The sequence below is a fragment of the Ambystoma mexicanum genome, chromosome 7q (assembly GCF_040938575.1).
Source record: "Ambystoma mexicanum isolate Mex_15411 chromosome 7q, UKY_AmexF1_1, whole genome shotgun sequence".
Lineage (NCBI taxonomy): Eukaryota > Metazoa > Chordata > Amphibia > Caudata > Ambystomatidae > Ambystoma > Ambystoma mexicanum.
Window position 1 is genome coordinate 718,295,210 of NC_090941.1, and position 20,432 is coordinate 718,315,641.

At 46.2% G+C, this 20,432-nt stretch overlaps 1 protein-coding gene across 5 annotated transcripts in view; it reads right to left on the bottom strand.

Annotated features, from left to right (window-relative positions):
• Positions 1-20,432, bottom strand: part of ZMYM2 (zinc finger MYM-type containing 2) — a 2,192,903-nt gene that overhangs the window by 1,795,437 nt on the left and 377,034 nt on the right. For all 5 annotated transcript variants that reach the window (XM_069640238.1, XM_069640242.1, XM_069640239.1 and 2 more), the window contains one exon: positions 13,650-13,862. In XM_069640238.1, coding sequence (XP_069496339.1) covers positions 13,650-13,862 — 213 coding nt within the window. The remainder of the gene's footprint in view (positions 1-13,649; positions 13,863-20,432) is intronic.

The window sequence follows — 20,432 nt, forward strand, 5'->3', positions numbered from 1 at the left end:
ATTGGGTGGGTCAGGACAAGGGAGTCATTTCCCTTCCCCGGAGGCCTTTATTGAATCAGAATCTGAAGCAAAAGATTGAAAAAGACTGAACCAGTTTGCCAGGAGAAGGGAGACCTTATATTGTAACTTAGTGGTAGGGTTTGGACAGAAGACCAACTTTTTTCTTATGAACTGCACCCCGACTACGTGCACCAGAGTCATCTTAGAATAGGTAGGGGCATCCCTGTACAACTAGGGAAAGTGACACCCTTTTCCTTATTTAATAAAAGTAGTTTTGGAAAACTCTGCCTTGGTGTCCGATTCCTTACTCCACCTCGCCACATGGTGCAAATCTTTCCATCCCTCTAGGATTGCTTGGAAATAAACACTTTCACCTTCGAGGCGTTGGCACGCTCTCAAAGTCCTGACATCCTCAGATAGGTTGTTTTTGTTTCATCCATGTTATTTCACGTAGGGCGGATTCCCACCAGGGTTTGTTAGACTTTTACTGCTTCCATGGCTTTCTCAGCTCCAACTAAAAATGTTCATGTCCCTTTCTTTCTCCCAAACATAATCATACAGTCAGGTTTATCATGCTCCCCGTAACCTTAATAGCTCTCACAGACACTATTCACAATGTTCTTATCTCTCTCAAACCCCTTGCATATGGTATTTGTATGCTCGTGTTTCTCAGGCTCTTGTAACCTGGATAGCTTTCATAACCATCACTCACAATGTTCATACCTTGTAGCGGTATCCTGTAAGCGCGTCAGCTTTCCCCACTGCTAATTAGCGCTGTAGCGAAGGTCCAATGTGTGTGGAATTTGGGGACTCCCTGCCGACCACTGCTTGCTAATATATTTTAGTTCCCGAATAGCACTATGTGAATGTACTGTGTTACTCTCCAGCAGCTTTCTGAAATCTAGAAAAAGGTAAGTAGATAGAATTTGGTGAGTGAGGAGGCTTAAAGGGAATATGGGAGCCATTACTAGCCATCAGTAGGGCCCTTACAGAAAGTACAAACCTGTACCCCCCCCACCAGGGTGATATTGGACAGAACCCTCAAATCAAATTTTTCATTTGTTTGCAGTTGAAAGGGAAGTGGTAGACTAAACATTAGGACCAGTGCCAACATGCTTCTCTCCTAGGTTTAAGTAGGGGATCCATCAGGGTGCCTATTACACCGGTTGAATTCATGGAAACTCCAAAAATAGACAGACTCAAGTCTGATGCTCCACCCTGAAAAGGCTTAAGAAGGGGTGAATGGGGGGGAGGGGAAGTTTGACAGTACCAGCAAAAACCTGGTGATCTGAGTGCTTGTTTTCCAGCATATCAGTTAATTGTTCATGGAACTGTGTAAAAAGGTTAATTCCATGAAAAAGCCAACTTGCCCAGACCACTAAAACTGCACAAACACCTTCAACTGAAAAGGGGTCAAGGCTTAAAGGGGTTATTAAAACTATCATGATAACCCGGCCCCCAGGATTAGATAAGTCCGAACAGACAAGTGGAGCATGGAACCAATGGGAAGAAAGAGCCGGAGAACCAGGGGGTCCTGGGTATCAAAAGCCTGCATGCATAAGAGAGTGAAAGGTTTTTAGGCGAGTTTAATTTGTGGTGGTACTATTTGATATAAGAGTTGTACAAAGTGTGACATGTTGTGGTTGTGAGAGTATGTCAAAAGTGAGTGGTCGAGAATGTGCGGAAGATAGTAAAGTGAGAGTTTTGCAAAAGGTAAGCTTGGTAGAGCGAGAGAGAGGAGTGAAAGGGAGAAGTGATAGTGAAAGAGGAGATTGTGTAGAAGGGAGTCGAGAGTTAGGCGGGAGAAGAGTAGAGAGATGGGAGGTGTCAGTGTAGAGAGAGAGAAGGGAGGCGTGTGAAGACTGAAAACCGTGGGTCAGAAGGGGAGTGACAGGTAGGACACACTAGGAGATATGGTAGTGACAGGCTAGAGAGAGGGACTAGGAAGACTGGAAGTGGAGAAAGAGGAGAACAAGGAAGAGACCTTAGGCGGGGCAATAGGAAGCAAGAGTGCATGAGGGGACAGGCACTCTTGAAACATTGGTCACATTGTGGGGCACCGGAGATGGAACAAGTTACTTACCAGTAACTGGTGTTCTCCAGCATGGGTCTGGCATGTATTCACATGCTCATGAATATTCCTTGCCTTCAGGCTGGGAATACTCTAAACAAAAGAAAGCAGTATTGCTTTAAAAGCTTGAACACTGCCTTTCTCGTATTATCCAATCACCAGAGACTGGGTCATACTGCACCCATCCGACAACAGTCTCCCTGAGTCCCGCCCCCGGCATCCATCTTCTGATTCAAAGATCGTGAGGTGCCAGTATAAATCCAGAAGAGCACAGCGGGGAAGGAGGGAGGGTTTGCATGTGAATCCATGCCAGACCCATGCTGGAGAACAGTTAAAGGTAAGTTACTTGTTCCTTCTCCAGCATGGGGTCTGGCATGGATTCACATGCTCATGAATAAAATTATACACCAGAACACACATACACAACGTGAGGTGGCAAGGCTCAACAGAAGTACAAACAGTTAACCAAGACATAAATTAGTTTTCAAAAATGGATTAGCAAAGTTTGCCAATTAAATGTTCTTGATTAGCAAACACACACATTTGATTAGCAATGTTGTACTAATGTGTTTAATGCCACCAGAAGATAACTGTACCCAGGAAATAAAATGAGTAACAATACAGCAGTTTTGTGTACCACTGAAGTAAGACGGTGAGATAAGTCAGGCCTTGCAAATTCTTTAAAATTCCACGAGACCAGCAAGTTGAGTAACTTGGTGTACCCACTCGACTGAAGAGACATGAACTAGACCCATGGGCAATGGATGACAACAAATTTAAATGCACGTTCTGTAAAATTGTACATGTCACCACAAATTCACTTTAGTTTGACACATTGATGCCACCCAGAGGCCAGAAATGCACAGTGAAACTTGTATTTGACATGTACTTCAAACAAAGTAACATTTAAATAAAAGTTCCAACATTCACTGCAAATGGTACTGGCCCTTCTTAAAATCTAATCGACTATGCGAGCGGGAGAAAATACTTTGCGAGCCCTGGATGAGTGTCTGTAAAAAGGTTAGCTAGATGAATGGACACAAATAAATATGATAACATGGATCTGAAAACCGTTTGGCCAGCTCTCTCTACTGCAGGTGCAAATATATAATGCAATCATGAAGCTAAGTGCGCTGTGGAGGACAATTTCAGTGTACAGTTTTGCAGTAAGTCTGTAGATGTACAGACTGGATGAAATATTGATCGCTACTTTAAGTAAATATCAAGTTAGCTTTGTGTATTCATTATGTAAAAGATTAAGCAGTGTGGATTGCGTAGCAGGCATTGAACTGGGAAAACTAGGTAGAATATTGTAGTTTGCGGCCATCTCACTTTCAGGGTAACGACAAAGCATCATGGTAAGATAGACAGTCAAGGAGCATGGGATCAGCTCATGGGTTGAGCACCAGTTGCAAGATGTATGTAACCATCAGGCCCCAGGACTAGGTTTGCCATCAAAGCATTTGGCCGCGTGGTCATGTACATTTTCACAAGTGTCCACTCTTCAATATAATGCATCTGCCCCAACAAAATTAAATCTAGTTGACACAGATTTAGATACACTTCACTGTAAAGCACGGAGACAATGCAGTGTTTTACACTAGCAATACTGGAAATATGCATTATGAAACCCATACAATTTTTATAAAAGGAATTGAAAGCCTTATTAAAAAAATAAAAACTAATCCATACAGGTCTTTGGTAGACCAGGATACAGTTAGCTTAACACTTATCCAGATTATTTCTGGTTTGCAATTATTTGAAAAAGATAACATGTGCGCCATTCCCACACAGGCATTTGGCACATGAGTGAAGGGGATCACTGCTACACGCTCTCTCCCTTAGCCCTTTGGAATTTGCACTGAACAGAGAAAAGAGGGTGGAGAGAGCTCTGGAGGCAAGAGAAGAATGCAGGGAGAGCTGTGCTTTCATTCAACAGGTTAACAAATAGCTAGCTTTGCTACACAAGTGTCAATTTAATTAGCAAACCTACAGAATTGCATAGCAAATTTCTCTGTGACACTGCTTATCTTATGCCTGGTTACCTCCGGAACAGACTCACCTCAAGCAAACAGGTTGTGTAGCACCACTTGGCCGACTCTGGACTCCTCCCTGGAATCCCGGGTCGAGACAGTAGACCCTTGAGAAGGTGTGTGTTGACCTGCAGGTAGCAGCCCTGAACGGGAACCCCAGAGAGAAACGCTGTCGTTTCTGGTGGTTTTGGTGGACTGAGCTCTAGGCCAGCCCGGAAATGGTCTGTTGGCCAAACGATGAAAGTGCATGATGCAGCCAGAGAGTCGCCTGGATATGGAAGCCTTTGACAGGGCATTTCCTCGATTCACAAGACCAAAGTTCAAAAAGTTAACAAGTCTTCCGAAAATCCTTTGTGCGAGCCACATAGAACTTCAAGGCAAGAGCAACGTCCAGCATATGCAGTGACCGTTCAACAGCTGAAGCAGGATTCGGGAAGAAGACTGAATGCATCAAGGGTTTGTTAAGGTGGAATGCAGGCGGAACCTTAGGCATAAAGGAAGGGTGGATACAAAGCGCCACCCTTGCCGCATTAAACTACAGGTATGGGCATTTGCAGGAGAGTTTGAATCTCCCCAACCCGCCTGGCCGAGGTAATAGCTACCAGGAACTTTGTTTTCCAAGAAAGAAACTTCAGGGTGGCATGATGCAATGGCACGAATGGTGGCCCCCATGAGCATGGCGAGGATGATATTTAGCTCCCAAGCTGGGGCAGCGGCGTTCACTGCTGGAAAGGATCTGAAGAGGCTCTTCATCCTTGTGGTCCCACAGACTTGTCAAAGAATTAAATGGTCTTCCCGGCGAGCAGGTGTATCGTGATATAGCTGCCAGATGCACGATGGAGGCGGGGGCCAATCCAGTCTTGGCTAGCGACAGCAGGTATGGCAGGAGCTGCAGGGCCGTGACACGCAGAGGCGTGATCATCTGGGACCTGCACCACACTGTGAAGCACTTCAACTTGTGCCCGTAGCACGACAGTGAGGATGATACCCTGGCCTTGGCAAGAACCGTCTTACATTCCATAGTAAGATCATAGTGGCCAAACTCTAGGGCTGCAGGAGCAAGCTGTGAGGTTCAATGATGCCGGGTCGTGATGTAGAATGGTGCCCCCTTCTCTGAGAGGTTGGTACGAGGAGGCAAACGGATGGCTGGAACCACCAATAAGTGGAGCAGGTCCAGGTACCAGATCTGGCGGGGCCACACTGGGGTGAGGAGCATCATCTTGCAGTGACAGAGTTTGAGTGTGTTGACAGCACGCAGTGGAATTGGGGGGAGGCATATAGAAACAGCCCTTCCCATCTGAGCGAGAAAACGTCCCCTAGGCTCCTCGGCTCGGGAAACCTGCTGGCAAACTCGTTGCATTTGGAATTTGCTGCTGTGGCAAAGAGGTCAATTTGGGGACGGCCCCATTTGCTTTAGAGGAAAGCCACCTGCTCTCGTTGAATATCCCATTCATGGCAGGACCGCAACTCCCTGCTGAGGGCATCCGCTACAGTGTTCTTGATGCCTGCCAAGTGAAACGGGACAAGACACATGCCCTGCAGAATCGCCCAGTGCCACAGGGCCTGAGCCTGTAGCGAAAGAGCAGGGGGATGTGTCCTGCCCCGCTTCCAGATGTAGAACATTGTGGTGGTTTTGTCTGTGAAGATCCTTATTACCAGGCCCCTCAGAAGAGGCTGGAATGACTTGAAAGCCCATAATACGGTATGTAACCAGCACACACATGTGCCTATTCTTCTCTTCCGGCTGCCAGAGACCCCTGGGCATGGGGGACTTGCGGGGTGAGCACCCCCATCCATCCGGCGAAGCATCTGTGGTGACTGTAGCCTGGGAAGGTGGGACTTGAAACGGGGAACCATGAGAGGTGCGAGTGCACTCCCCACCATTGTATGGACTGTCTGAATTCCAGGTTGAGGGCAATTTAGTCTGTCCATCCCTGTGACTTGGCTCCACCTGGTGTCCAGACCCTCTTGAAGCAGCCTCATCTGCAGCCTGCAGAATGGGACCAGGTAGATGTAAGAGGACATCATACCTAGTAGTGAATTGATTGCTAGGATGGTTGCGGATCGCACCGTGGACAGCCGATGTACCTTGCCCAGGATGGCAACCAACCTCTCCTCCGAGGGGTAGCCAAGGATGCCACTGTGTTGAGGCAGGCACACAAACAGAGCGACCTGCAATGGCACTATGCAGGATTTTCAATAATTAAATGGCGAATCTGAGTCAGTAGGCGTTTGGTCTCTTCTGTGTGCTGTATCCCGAGAAGACAACCCGATGAGCCAGTCGTCCAGGTAAGGGCATACGTGTATGCCCTTCAGACGTAGATGAGGCGCCACTAGGGCCATGCATTTTGTGAAAACTTTTGGTGCCGGTTTTAGGCTGAAGGACAGAGCTTTGAACGGATAGTGACGACCCAGAACTACAAAATGCAGGAACTTTCGATGCCTCGGGTGCATGGGGACGTCAGAGTAGGCATCCTTCAAGTCCAGAGCAGTCATGTGATCCCCTCACTCCAGTTGGCCGAGCATTTTCTGCAACGTGACCATCCTGGACTTTTGGGATCTTAGTGAGGCGTCAATTCCAGGATCGGGCGCCACCCTCCTGATTTCAATCGGACCAGAAGGTATCCGTAGTATATCCTGGAGGCTCCGAAAGACTGGTTCTACTGCCCCTTTTGCCAGCATGGCTTGCACTTTTTGTAGCAGCTGGGCCATGTGTAGCTCCTTCCTTGTGACCGGGGGAATACGAGGTAACCAGGGTTCGAACTCTAGGGTGTGTTCCTGAAGAAGTATGTCCAGAACCCATTCATCGGTGGTGATATCTTCCCACACATCGATGAAATTTGATAGAGCCCCCCACCCCGCCAGGGTGCAAAAGGGGATGGTCCCGGCCTTGGACTGAGTCAGGCTTGCTTAGGTGATTGCGTCTTACTTTGGGAGTGTACACTATGCTGCAACCCTCCTCCGAAGGCTTGCGACCAACCTCTGGATGCGTCCAGCGCCTTGGAGCGGGAGGGCCGACGGTAAAAGGTAGATGCGTATCCTCTGGAAGATCTGCTCAACTTTCCCCTTGAAGATCGAAAGGAAGAGGACCAACGTTGTTGCAGGGTCCCTAGGGATCTTGCTGTCTCTGTGTATGTGTCTGTCTTTATCACCTGCAGCGTCTCATCTACTACCTTCCCGAAGACGTTGTCCCTGTCAAAGAGCATATCGACGACCTTGGCCTGGACGAGGGGTCTAAAATTGGTGGCATTCAGCCAGGCTTGGCGCGCGATTGCCACACCATTACCCATTTGACAAAAACCTGCGGGGTCGGAGGCCACCTCTCCTTCCTCAAAAAAGGCGAAAGCCTCTGTCTTGTCATCTGGCAAGAAATCTAGGATGGGCCCAGCATGAACCACAACTCCGTATCATACCGGGCTAGAACGGCCAGAGCATTGGCGGCCTCGACGGTTGATGCTGCAGTGTATACAACCCGCTTCCCCATTGCATCCAGCTTCTTTCATTCTTGGTCTGGCGGAACCATAGACTGGGAGGATGGATTTTCAGACTATTTGCTTGCTGTGGCTGAGACCACAGAATCCAGTAATGGCTGTGATCTGAGACATTTGGGGGCTGAATCTGGCACCCAGTATTTTGTCGGGCCCGTCAAGTTTTCCTGGTGCAGAGCTTGTGATCTTCGTTAGCGTGAGCCCTTCGTCCCACACCTCGTCATGTAAAGGAACAGACAATATCGTCTTTCTGGCCGATGTGGGTCTATCTTAAAGGAAACCCTCCTTTATCTTTTCCTCAGGTGTTCCGTTGAAGAGGGTAGATGCCTTTGCCATCATGTAGTGTAACAACCCCACCTCATCTGGGGGAGAAGCCCTGGGGGTATCAGACACCTTTTGGGTCCTCATCCTCTGGAATGAAGTCATCAAACTAATCCACGTCTGTGGTGCCGATATCAGTGCCGTTGCAATATCAGTCTGCGGTGCGTCCCCTGCTGGTGGTGCTGGAAAAGGCGTTGGCTGTTGCCTCAGGGTAACCGAGCAATGCCTGTGGGAAGGCCTTGGATGGCTGTACCAGGTTTTGCTCCCAGACTGGACTGCTGTTGTTGGCAGCCGCTGGTGCAACTCCGAGGCCAGAGAACTCAGCACAGTGAAATTATGAGACCTGTATCTAGAGGCCTGCGGGAGTGGCCTGTGGAGGGTGGAAGGGGGACACCAGCGGGAGCACAGGGGGAGGACTAAAATGTCTCACTGAACTAGTATGTTTTGGTGATTCTATGCCTATCGGGCAGTTCCCACCAGTGTTCAGGCATTCCTGCAATGTTTCCTCCTCAGAAATTGTGTAGATCGCCATGATCAGGCCGCTCGAGACATCCTCGCAACCATACCCGACCCCAGGCCCCAGTTATCATCCATTGGTAATGGCAGATCCTTTGGTCTTGCTGCATCCTTCAAAGCGGAAGACACCACTGGTGCCTTTACCGACTGAGTAGTGGTAGTTGACGAGGCAGTAGTCGTGGTTGGAGTGGTCATGGGCCTTGGGGGCAGCGATAACCTGATTTCTCCCTGGTCATGGACTGGGCCGCCGACGGTGCGGCCGACATGGTCGGAGATGTGCCACCCACAGTCGTCAAGGGGGCAACCGTCGATTGGAGCCTGGTCATCAAAGTCATGGTTGAACACATCGTCGATGGGGGTCTCTGCTTGTGCGGGATCACAGCCGATGAAATTGTGGACTAGACCTCGACTAGGAGCTTGATGTGGCCTCCTTACGGGAATGCTTTCTTGGTTCATCCTTCCAAGGGCCATGTTGCAATGGTCTCACAGACGATACACCACCCACCGGCAAGCTTACCATGGACGGGCATTGTCAAGGACAGGGCGGGTGCCCCGAACTAGGACCCGCATCATCTCCAGTTGGCTCAACCGCATGATGTTTGGCCTAAGGCATACATCATCTGCCGATCTCAACCTCTTACCTGAGGGAGAGTGCTCCAGAGGTCAACTGAATCTGGGATCTGCCGGAGCATGCCCAGAGGCCACGTCAGGGGCCCTTCCTTCAGCCAGGCCACCAACCGTCAGTAACTGTCTCAGTCTTGGCAGGGAAACTTCAGCAGATGTCACATTGGTCTTCCTCATGGTCGGGATGCAGACAATAGTGGCACCTCGTGTGCCTCTCCTCCATGCAGATGTTCCTCAAACTACACCTGGAGCAGAGCCTAAACAGACTCCTCTTGCCTTCCTCAGACAGGGCAAGGCGTGAAGTAGGCATCACTAGGCCTTCCAATACTTGACATGAAGATCTGACTTTGTAGTTGTTGTTCACCGACAATGGATCGCTGCTACCAGTACGGACTATGTGTCAGCGGATGAGATTTAGGACATAAATAGGACATTTTTTCCACTGGAAAGCAATTATGAAAAATAGCTCCAACAGCAACCCACGAGGACTCCCTGCACCGAAATATGAGGTAAAAATCTGAAGATGGCCACTGGGGGCGGGACTCAGGGAGACGGTTGTCAATGGATGGGTGCAGTATGACCCAGTCTCCAGTGAGTGGATAATGGGAGAAAAGCAGTTTTCAAGCTCTTAAAGCAAGACAGCTTTCTTTTCTTACCGATGATTCCCCGGCCTGACGGTGGGGAATAATCACATGCATGTGAATCCATGCCAGACCCCATGCTGGAGAATGGGGGCTACTTAGAAAGCATGGGAGGGAGTAAGATAAATAAGGCTACAACCTTCAGGCCCTCACAAATAGAGCAGGATAGCTTAGCCAGAAGGGGTTACCGATCACAAATTACATTACACCATTGGTGAATAGGAGAACCTGTGTTTGGGTGGGGAAGACCACGGAAGGTAGAGGACGATGATCACCCTGCGGTCTCAGAAATCCCAAATAAGAAACCTTGAACCGTTTTCCCCAGAGATGATGGAATTATTCAAGCCATCTGTGACAACAGGCCTGAGAATTCTGTCAGTTTGCCCACGCAAGGACATATCTAAACGTTGCTATCTTCGTATAAAATTAAATGTACTGGGGAAATCTTGATCCCTAAAGGGGTGTATTTTTGCATTGAAATAAGTGCCTCTCGTAGCCAGCAGCCCATTACTTGGCAAAGCGACTTGGGTAATCCATCATTTCAAGCTTAATAGACTTTAAATGAAGACTCTGATCACAGCTTTGTCACTGGTCTTCAAACGATCTTGCCTATGACGCAGGCCTATTCCTCAACAAAACAATATATGGCAGCGATAAGCAATCTTTCAAATTAGCACACCAGTTTTGTTTATCCCTGCAAGACATAAGCAGTTATCTCACATCACATAGTGGACACTGCTTTGAAGCACCTACCCCTGAAATATCCACTCACTACACAATAATTTACAAGTGTGACCCCTGCTCTTCTGTTTTTTGTAGATCATCTTGTCATAGAATGCCCTGGCAGATGCAGGAATCTCTTCTGGATCGTACATCCCAGTACCATCCCGTATCTCTCGAGAGGGTCCAGGCCCATTGCAGAAAGCCGAGGCGCTGGTGGGTCAAAAGAGTGGAGGACGTTGATGAACTAGGTCATATGAAGCAAGGCCTGGGGAGACAAAGAAAGGGCAGCAGGAATACAACTGGAGTAGTCAGAAGAAGCAGTCCCAGAATAGTGAGCCGGAGACTGGTCTAGCCCACCAGGCAAATTATGCCAGCTACCAAAAGGGTCAGTTCATTCAGTGGTCCATATAAAGCAAAAGGGAGTAAGACTGCAGCGAAGACTGTGTGGTAAGAAGTAACATTTGTGTAGGAACTGACCAGCGCTGATGTGAAGAAAGTGAAAGTCACACTGACCGCCATAGGTGAAGATAGCCAGATGACGAAGCAACGCATGTTGAGCAAAAATGTGAGAAAATGTCACAGCGAACAAGCGAGAATGGGATCTTGTCACACAAGCTTTGGGACAGGACTGGCAGGAGAAGCCCCAAAGTATGGAGGAACGTCAACAGAACATAAGAATAAGCGGCAACATTTTCATTTGTCCAACACAAATTTGCAATTCATCATGAAACAAGGAAGCTTGAACGGATCCTTGTTTCAAGCATAATCTTTCAGGAATGCCACAACAAGCTAAATTAAATTTGTTAACCACTCAGGTCCACATCGTAAATTGATCTAGTCTAATTCACATTCTTTTACCTTACAAAACAGTACATAGAAGCACATCAAGCTTAAATAGTAAGCAGCTACATGGTCCACCAGCTGACTTAGAAGTCTATGATGAAGTACCACAGTAATGAAGATCAAAAGCAATACTGATTCTTTTAATTGACCGAGTGGATCATTATTTAAGTTCTTTAATGCTCACATTTGAATGCATGTTTTCTTGCTGAAATGCTAACATTTGTTGCTATTTTAACCTTTTTCAGCATCTAATGTCATATGATCTATTCAGTGAAAAAATTACATTGCTGTCCGACAACAGAACGCGTAAAAAAATTGCCCAAAGAACAAATGAGCATGAAAGTAAAATGGCTAGAAAATGTCCAGAAATATGGTTAAAGTTTCGCACAAAGTCGATCTAAGCTTCTGTGTCATGGTTTGTGTGCCATTTTCCTTTTGATGCAAGTGTAGAACCTGTACATAAATGTTCCAATTATAAGGTAGAGTTGCGTAAACAGCAATGACCAAACATTTTAAAACAGTAAATCATGAAAAAAGTAAGCTTGATTGTCAGCAAATCAGTATATGAAGGACTCAAACATGAAACAATGTAAAGGTTTATTTGATAAAAGTAAAAGATGCCAAAACAAAGAAACCCCAATGCTACGGTGACATAATACAAAGCGTACAATGTATAAATGATCTAAACACTTCTGAGTGACTTTCACAAACGACCAAACGTAAATTACAATCGCAACGATTAATGCAGTTTCTTAAACAATTAGAAATAAACATAGTAACAGAACTAACTCAGTGAAAACATGTGTCTGGTTATATGTGATACAGAAATTAAAATCAACAAAAACATGAGCAATTCCCTCGAATTTCCGGTATATAAAGAATCAACCTATATTATTTACCCAATGAGATAAATAAGCCAAATTTGACTTGTATCCAACACGGTTGAACACAATTTAAACATTGTACTAAAATGTGTAAAATCAAACACTATTTAAAGACCGTGGGCCATTCATTAGCAAATGTTTGCAAGTGCCCCAGTGATTAGGTTTTCATAAAATGCAATACTAAAATAATTATTAGTCTACAGCCACTGTAAAAACAGGTTATGGAATATATGGTGTGCGTGCAATTAATGAATTGTATGCTGTTCTTTGGACAAAGCATGGTCCAATTTATAAAGCAGAAACATGTAAAAATCGATTTAACAGGCCACATGTTAGACAAAATGAAGAGGCTGCGTAAATGTACATGAACAATTGGGGCAATAATGAGTCTTTGGAAACAAACTGTAACCCAAGAAAAACTTTCAACAAAAAGGGTACTATTCAAGCTAACATATGCTGTAAATGATTCCACCATAAGACATGTAAAAATATTTGGATAAAAAAATTGAGAGAGAACTATGTAATGGGGGGGAGGGAGAGCTTTGGAGTAGTACATCAACAAAGTTTGATACGAAAAACAGTTGAGGGATTCTGTGATAGAATACAATGTAAAAAATGTTCTGCCGCTCACCAGGTTGTGCATGTGGTTTGAATGGCACATAACAGATCAATGAAAATGGGTCTGTTTACGGACCATATGCATTAATAATTTCAGGAATCCTCTTGGGGCAAGGGTTATCTGCTACTGATATAATTCCTTCATTAATTCTTAATCCCCCCACAGGCGATTGCCCATGCACGTCTTAGCCTGGTTATAGTGTGGTCTATGTAGAAGGCATTGAGCATTTCAGAGCCATCAGAACACGTGTTTCTTATTCAAACAAAATGGTAGTTAGGAGCACTACTCGACATTAAGACAAAGGCTCCATGCTCTATGGATGTCCTGCTGCCAGCTGCTGAAGACGAGCATATCACACGGAGGCAGAATATGTTATCTGAACAGTTACCAGTTACGTGAAAGTCTGAAAGGTCCCACTGGCATCATATACTAGAATGAAAACAAATATATAAATATAACCCAGCTACTCAATAGTAAAATATTAATTCACAGCGAAAAACGCTTACATGCTTGAAAAAAAGTAGAAACATGAATACATTCTACAGCTTCTGGACACGCTACACCTGAAAATTCAAGTAATTAGATGGAAAAGAACTTATTCAAATAACTTATGCTGAACAGGACTAATATGGCCTACAAAAGGAGAATGACTCCTAGCTTAAATTCGAGATGGACAGTGGATATTCATTGCTTCCAGCAATGAGGCTGAGTTGAGTTCAGATAGAGCATATTATTCAGATGGGTTGTTTTAGATACAACATATACAAATATCGTAAAGACAATATAATGGAGACGTCTTGGCTCAGGAGTTATAACAATACATAACATACCACCAGTTTTGTCAACAACAAAAGCAAACTTAATAAATTCAAAAATAATTGTTCACCTGCTTAAAATCGCTGACACAAGCTTGACTACAGAACCTTTTCTGTGCACCATCAATTATAAGGAAATTGTTTCCAGCGCCTTTACTCGGCAAATACTCGCCACACTGCTCACAGCAATTCATTATTAAGCCGTTTGCCATTCTGTATCGATTAAAACAATGGTCACTACACAGCTTGTGGGTCATGCTCTTAAAGCTTACTTCATGACGGATCTGAAAAAAAGAGTGGTAATAAGGTTGGTAAGCAAAGAGAAAAAGCAGAGCACATGAAAGTATAACAAATGATCTTGTCTTGAAGTCTAATATTTTATTTTATTGTATTTATTAAATCTTTTTTATATAGCGCTTTACGCCAAAGCGCTTTACGCGAGGAGCAAAGAGAATACTATAAGCATTGTAAAACATGTGAATCCACTAACAGAAAGCAATAAATGCAACAATTTACAACAGTTTACTTGAATGCTGTGGTGTAACATGAGTGGTGTAAGACAGTAGTGAGAGAGGCAACAAGGAGTTAGGATGGGAGGTAGGATCAAGAGAGGTAGCAGAAGATGTCAGAGAGGGGATTGGAGGAGATGGGATTTTAGAGACGTGCAGAAAGAATGATAGGCGGAGAGCAGATAGGGAGAGGGAGACTGTTCCAATAGAAAGGAGCAAGAAGTTGGAAGGAACGGAAGCAGGATGGGGCACAGGGTGATGGAAGAGGAGCAAGCAGGAAAAGTTCGGCAGAGCGGAGGGGTCAAGAAGGGGTGTAGAAAGTGAGGAGAGAGGAAAGATAGGGTGGAGCAAGACCATAGAGGGATTTGAAAACGACAGAGAAAATTAAATTTGAGCTGGGAGTGAAAGGGGAGCCAACCTAAGGAGGAGAGAGAAGAGGAGATGGAATCATATGGTGAAAGAAGAAAGAGGGAGAGGATAGCAGAGTGGTAGATAGATTTAAGGGGGTTAAGTGAACAGAAGGGTGACCAAAAAGGAGAGTGCAGCAGTAGGAGAGTCTAGAGAAGACGAGGGAGGAAACTAAGGAGTTTAGCAGCATGGAAGGTTAGGAAGGGACGAATTTTACAGATGTTATAAATGTGGAAGCGGCAAGATCTGGCAGCGAGAGAGATATGGTGGGAGAGGGTGAGATTAGAACAATGTGGAGGCCAAGATTGCAGGCATGGGGAGAGATGGGGGGTAATAGATGATGGGGGGAGGGAGGAGGATGTGTGTTAGCAGGGAAGAAAAGGACTTCTCTTTTGTCCGTATTGAGGGTTAGAAAGTGAGAGGACATCCAAGATTAAGAGAGCTTAAGGTGGATGTCGGAGGTGAAGAAAGAGAAGGAGAGGAAGAGTTGGGTGTCATCAGCGTAGAAATGGTGTGAGACACCGAAGGAGAAGATGACGGGTGTTAGGCAGAATCCAGTGCAGTTCCCTTAGGGAGCACTACACCAGATTAGGACCACAGGAGAGAGGAATAAATCCCCTTTGGTATCAGTCCGTACCACAAAGATTTAGTTGGTAGCTGTGGCTGAGCACTCACTGCTCATCTCCCTCTTGAGATATGTCTATTCAGGGTTTACACAATAGGCAGTACAGTACTATGGATCAAGGAAACACTGACCAAAGCTTTGTGTCAAAAAGAGAATATATTTATTCTATACGCATCTAATTTCAACACATAGATCACAGTTGATAAAGTTAGTTAAATTTAGTCAAGCAAAAGCATATACAATTCCCTATTCAATTGTAGACAAGTTTGCGCTAAAGTGAAAACTGAGCAAAACGGCACAGTGACAACCAACTACAAATGGCACTCTCCCTCCCTTTCGTTGAATTGCTAAAGCACAAGTTAAACCGAAATATCTTCAGACACCCCCTAGCAACACTTCCCTGAAGTTTTGTCACACTTTAGCCAAAAGATAAGTGAATGAAAACTGAAAAAAATGGCACTCCAGAAGTTAAAACAGTAGGAAGGAAGAGGGGTTTAGAAGATTTAGGTCCATCAACACATTTCTCATTGAAAAGCAATCTAGTGAGAGCAGATCTAACAAATCAGCCAGAGTCAATGGGCCTGAGCCAGAGTCAGTGGTACAGGACCAAGAGTTTAGGAGCAAACATTTTCTTGTAGCTGCAGTCAAGTGTTTAGTAGAAAAATATTGAAGAGGTAGATGCGAGGCGAAAGACAATGTTAAGAGAGAGGGTGGCCGACCCCACAAATAGTTAAAGGATTTAAAACACCTTTAGGGCTACAACAGAGAAAGGGCAGCCTGGCGAAACAATGTACCTTAAACGTGAAGAAGTGGCTCCTGCGGTGGCGGTTGTTCCTGGTAGTTCCTGCAGGTCGAGGGGTCCAACAGAGGAAGAGAGAGTATCGTCGTGGAGGAAGGTTTGAGTCGCTGCACTACCCAGGTATGAAACCAGCCGCGGTGCTGCCAAACAAAGTTTAAAAATGTACGCTCTTTTTAATCGTGGTCCGGGTCGATGGCTGCCTGGCTATCCGGTCTCCAAGTGCAGGGCACTGGTGTTTTGACCAAGGCAGGTCCGAGGTAGCGATAGGTGAACTGATTGACCCCACCAGCTCAAGGGAAGGAGGCTCTTTCGCTGAAGATCTCCTCTCGTCGTGTGGAAGAAAGTGGTGAGACGATCCGGCAGGGCTTCACCGGTGGTGTAGATGCTGAAGACGTCTGTGGCTTCTCTCCCCTTCGGTTCCGTAGTTCCAGTGGCGACGTCATGCTCTTCCAGTCCTCAGGACCCTGCTTTTATGCAGAAAGGGAACCCATTCATACAGCCTAGCTGTCACTCACACAGTGGAGTGGTCTTCTTGGTGGGAGACCCTCCAGCCTATCAGGTTAAAGTGCGACCTGAGTTGCTGTGGCAACTTTGTCCAGGGGTTCTACTCCCCCTCCCAAACAGATCCACCCCAGACTCGGAGGCGCCGAAAGGAGGGCTTCTTTGCAGAAGCCCGCCAAAAGAGCGAACAAAGGATCCCTGACCTGGGCTAGGAGTTGAGTAAGACACGAGAAAGAAATTGTATCAAAGTTCTGGCAAATAAAACCTACCGGAGTAAAGTTAATAAAATAAACCAGCAGTATGTTAGAGGCTGTCAGTAAAAGTGTTAGCCTCGAACAATGGGAAAATCCCATAGGGAAATATTTGCGGTCGAATATAAAAAAAGGTAGTAACCACTGCCACCAGCCAGAAACTTTGTTGAGGGGGACTTTAAGGTACCCTCTCGAAAATGAACCTAGGGGAAAAACTATTAACCCCTTCCAGTACTTCCATAGTAAGATGGGTTGTACTGGTTTAGTTCATAGAAATTGACTAGTAAAGTCAATAGGGAGTTTACATGCCCTGGGAGACAGTAGTCAGTCCCAGGGTATGGAGTCTATGTTTGGGGGGTCGCTACGACACCCCTGTGTCACTGCACGGAGGGTGCGGTGTAACGCATGTGCATAAAGATGTTTCCTATGGGTGAGAGAAAAGATCCCATAGGCATTAAACACAAAAATAGCCTAGCACACACACAACAAAGATGCCTAAGAGTGGGAAAAAAAGAGTCTCACTCTTAGCAGGTAAAAAGAAATAAACCCTTCAAATCCAGCAAAGCTGCTGGGGGACTCTATAGGTAAGGGAAATTAGCCATGAAATGAGAATTCTCCCTAACACTGGGAGCCAGGAAGGAAGTTTAGATTGAGAAGAGAAAGGGGCCAAGGACAGAACCTTGGGGAACACCATGATTGAGAGGATAGATGGGGGAGGTGCAACCGCCCCAGGAAACAGCAAAGGTGTGCTTGGAAATATAGGAGGAGAACCAGTTAAGGACAGAGTGTTTAAAGCCAAGGGATGAGAGAGTTTAGGAATAGAGGGTGATCAACAGTATCAAAGGCAGCAGAGAGGTCGAGAAGGACGTGTATGGAGGAGTGCTTAGAGTAGTGGGCCCGAGAGGAGAGAGTTAAGAGCAGAAGTGAGGGCAGTTTCAGTGGAGTGGTGAGGGCAGAAACCAGATCGAGTAAGGGGGTGAAGAGAGCATGGAGCCGAAGGAGGAGAGTTGAGAATAGACAATGCGTTCGAGAAGTTTAGAGAGAAAAGGCAGAAGGGAGATAGAGGCTACATGGGGGTTAGCAGATGGTTTTTTTTCAGAATAGGGATGATAGTGGCGTGCTTTAAGGGAATAGGAAGGTAGATGTAGCTAGACAAGTGTTGAAGGAGGTAAGGTAGGTAATGAGGGGGAAGATTTTGGGAATACGGGAGGTAGGAATGGTGTCAGAGGGGGAGGAGGAAGGATGGGTTTTAGATAAGAGGGAAACTTCAGACTGAGTAACAGGAGTGAAGGAGGACATAGTAGAGGGAGGGGGGATGGAGGAGGTGATGGGGGAGAAAGAAGGTGAGGAAAGGATGTCTTGGCGAAGGTTGAGTACTTCACTAGAAAAGAAGTTAGCAAGATCAGAGGCAGAGAGAAGAGAGGCAATGGAATGACAGTGAAGGAGTGAGAGTTTGAAAGATTTGGCGTGGGTGAGAGGATTGCGAGTGGAGGTGGTCGGAGAAGTAAGTACATTTAGCAGAGTTAAGACAGTTATCATAGAGAGTGTGATATGAAAAGTAAGTGGATTGGTTAGAAGGGAGGGGTGTTTGAGCCAGCGTCGTTCGAGGAGTCTGAGGAAGCAACGCATGGAGGAAAGGTGAGAAGTGAGCCATGGTTGGGCAGGTTTGCGAGCTGGACGAAACGAAGAGAGAGGGTAGAGAAGGTCTAGAGTAGAAGTAAGGGAAGAGGTTAAGGTGGAGGATGCTTCATCTGCAGAGAGGGAGAAGTTGGAGAGAGGAGGGAGGGAGCAGGAGGCAAAGTAAAGAGAGGGGTCAAAGTTGCGCAGATCACACCAGTAAAAGGAAGTAGAGGAAGAGTAAGAGGGAGAGTTGGGAGGAGTGAGGGAAAGGGAAATTAAGGAGTGGTCAGGTAGATAAGTAGGGCTGATATAGGAGAGGCAGTAAATGGAGAGGTAAAGATGAGATCAACAGTGGAGCCAGATAGGTGAGTGGGAGGGGATTGGAGAGGAGTAAGAAGGTAGAAGTCCACAATGGATAGAAGGAAAGTCGAAGGGTTGGAGGGAAGATGAAGATTAAAGTTGCCTAGTACGATGAATGGGGTTGGACTAGGGGAGACGAGGCTGAGGAGATAATCAATGTCATCAAAGAAGGATCCAAGGGGACCAGGAGGGCGGTAAATTATTAGAAATGAAATGGCATGCAGGGAATTAAAGATTTTATACATGAATTCAAAAGACGGGAGGACAGGAAGAGGAGTGGGACAGGGAGAAGAGAAAGTTTGGGCGAAAGAGAAGGCCCAAGCCATCTCCTCGACCTGAGGAACGAGGGACATGGGCGAAGGAAGAAGAAGAAGAAGTGAGAGAAGTGGGAACAGAAGAGTTGATGGCGGGGATCCAAGTTTCGATGATACAGAGAAAATGGAGATTGAGGCGAAAGAATAAGTCAAGGACAGCAGTGGTTTTATTGCAGATTGACATGGTGTTCCAGAGGGCAACGTCAATGGAGTTGGGAGTACAAGCAATTTGAGGATAGATAAGGTTGCGACGTCAGAAAGAGGCGATAGGGGGCTGAGTTGGGTAGGGGTGGAGGGTGAAGTAGAGTTGAAAGAGGAGATGGCCATAATGACAAAGCAAAGTGTTTGGAGGGAGGGTAAGGCAAGGGAGAGAGGGGTGGGTAGGGGAAAGGGATGAGTGATGGGAGGTACAAAAGGTACCATACATAACAAGATGCGTAAGTGTCAGTAGAGGCAGTCGGGTCGATCAGGAAAGCTAAAGTGAACTGCAGGTGGTAGGTAAGAGATCAAGGGGGCCGGAGGCACAATAGAGAAGGGGGAATGGTGGTTAAGGTGAGTAGGGAGCGCCTAAGTTGTAGGCTACATTGTGGGACAAGAAAAGCGAAGGAGGAAGGAAGCTGCAGAGGGCTGGCAGGCAATTCAGGAAGGCAGGGCAGGCGGGATGAAGGGTGCAGTAAGTTTGGGACAGTTCACGTTGCTGGTGAAGAGATGAAGGAGGAGGCAGGTAGCAACGAGCTGGCAAAGCCAAGGATGGCAGAGAGCCAATGATCACGAGGAGGAGCTGTAGCAAAGCTGTCAAGGAGTGATCGCAGGCTCTGTGGAGAGAACACAGTGCGTCGGACAGGCCTGCAGAAGCTGAGGAGCAGAGATGGGCCGGGCAAAGAGAACCTGTCAGAATCGCCGCGGAGAACACAGGGAGGACCAGTGGCAGCCTGGGCGTTAACATTTCAACATAAAGTATAAACAGTAACACGCAGGGATTCCTATTATGCAGAAAAAACTTTTCATTGAAGTAGCCATCAGTTGATATGAAATGTTTTTGGCTCAAAAAGCTTTGTGACCTTAGTAACACATCCAAGCCCCTTAAGTCTATCATCTACTGCTTTGCTGCTTACAGGCAAAAGTAAAATGTGGGTGCGGATGAATTAACAGTTAGTTGTATAGTGTGGCTTTATTTCTTTGTGAGATTTCTGTAATGTACACTTTCACTACAAATGGGTATTCTTTTTCATTTAGGCAATATAATCGATTTAGTGCGATCCTCCTGGACTTTGGGTTCACCCAAGCTTTTTCCTCCCAAGGTGCTGCCTAGGTGTGTGTACAGAGCTGAGCAACGCGCTTCTAGTGTACTACTGCACAAAATACTACATTTTTGCTAAATGTGACACCAGCATGCTGAGCTGACTCCACGCCCCTCTGTTGCAAATATCAAGAACGGTTTTCTCCAGGCCTTTGGTGGTTCTTCCG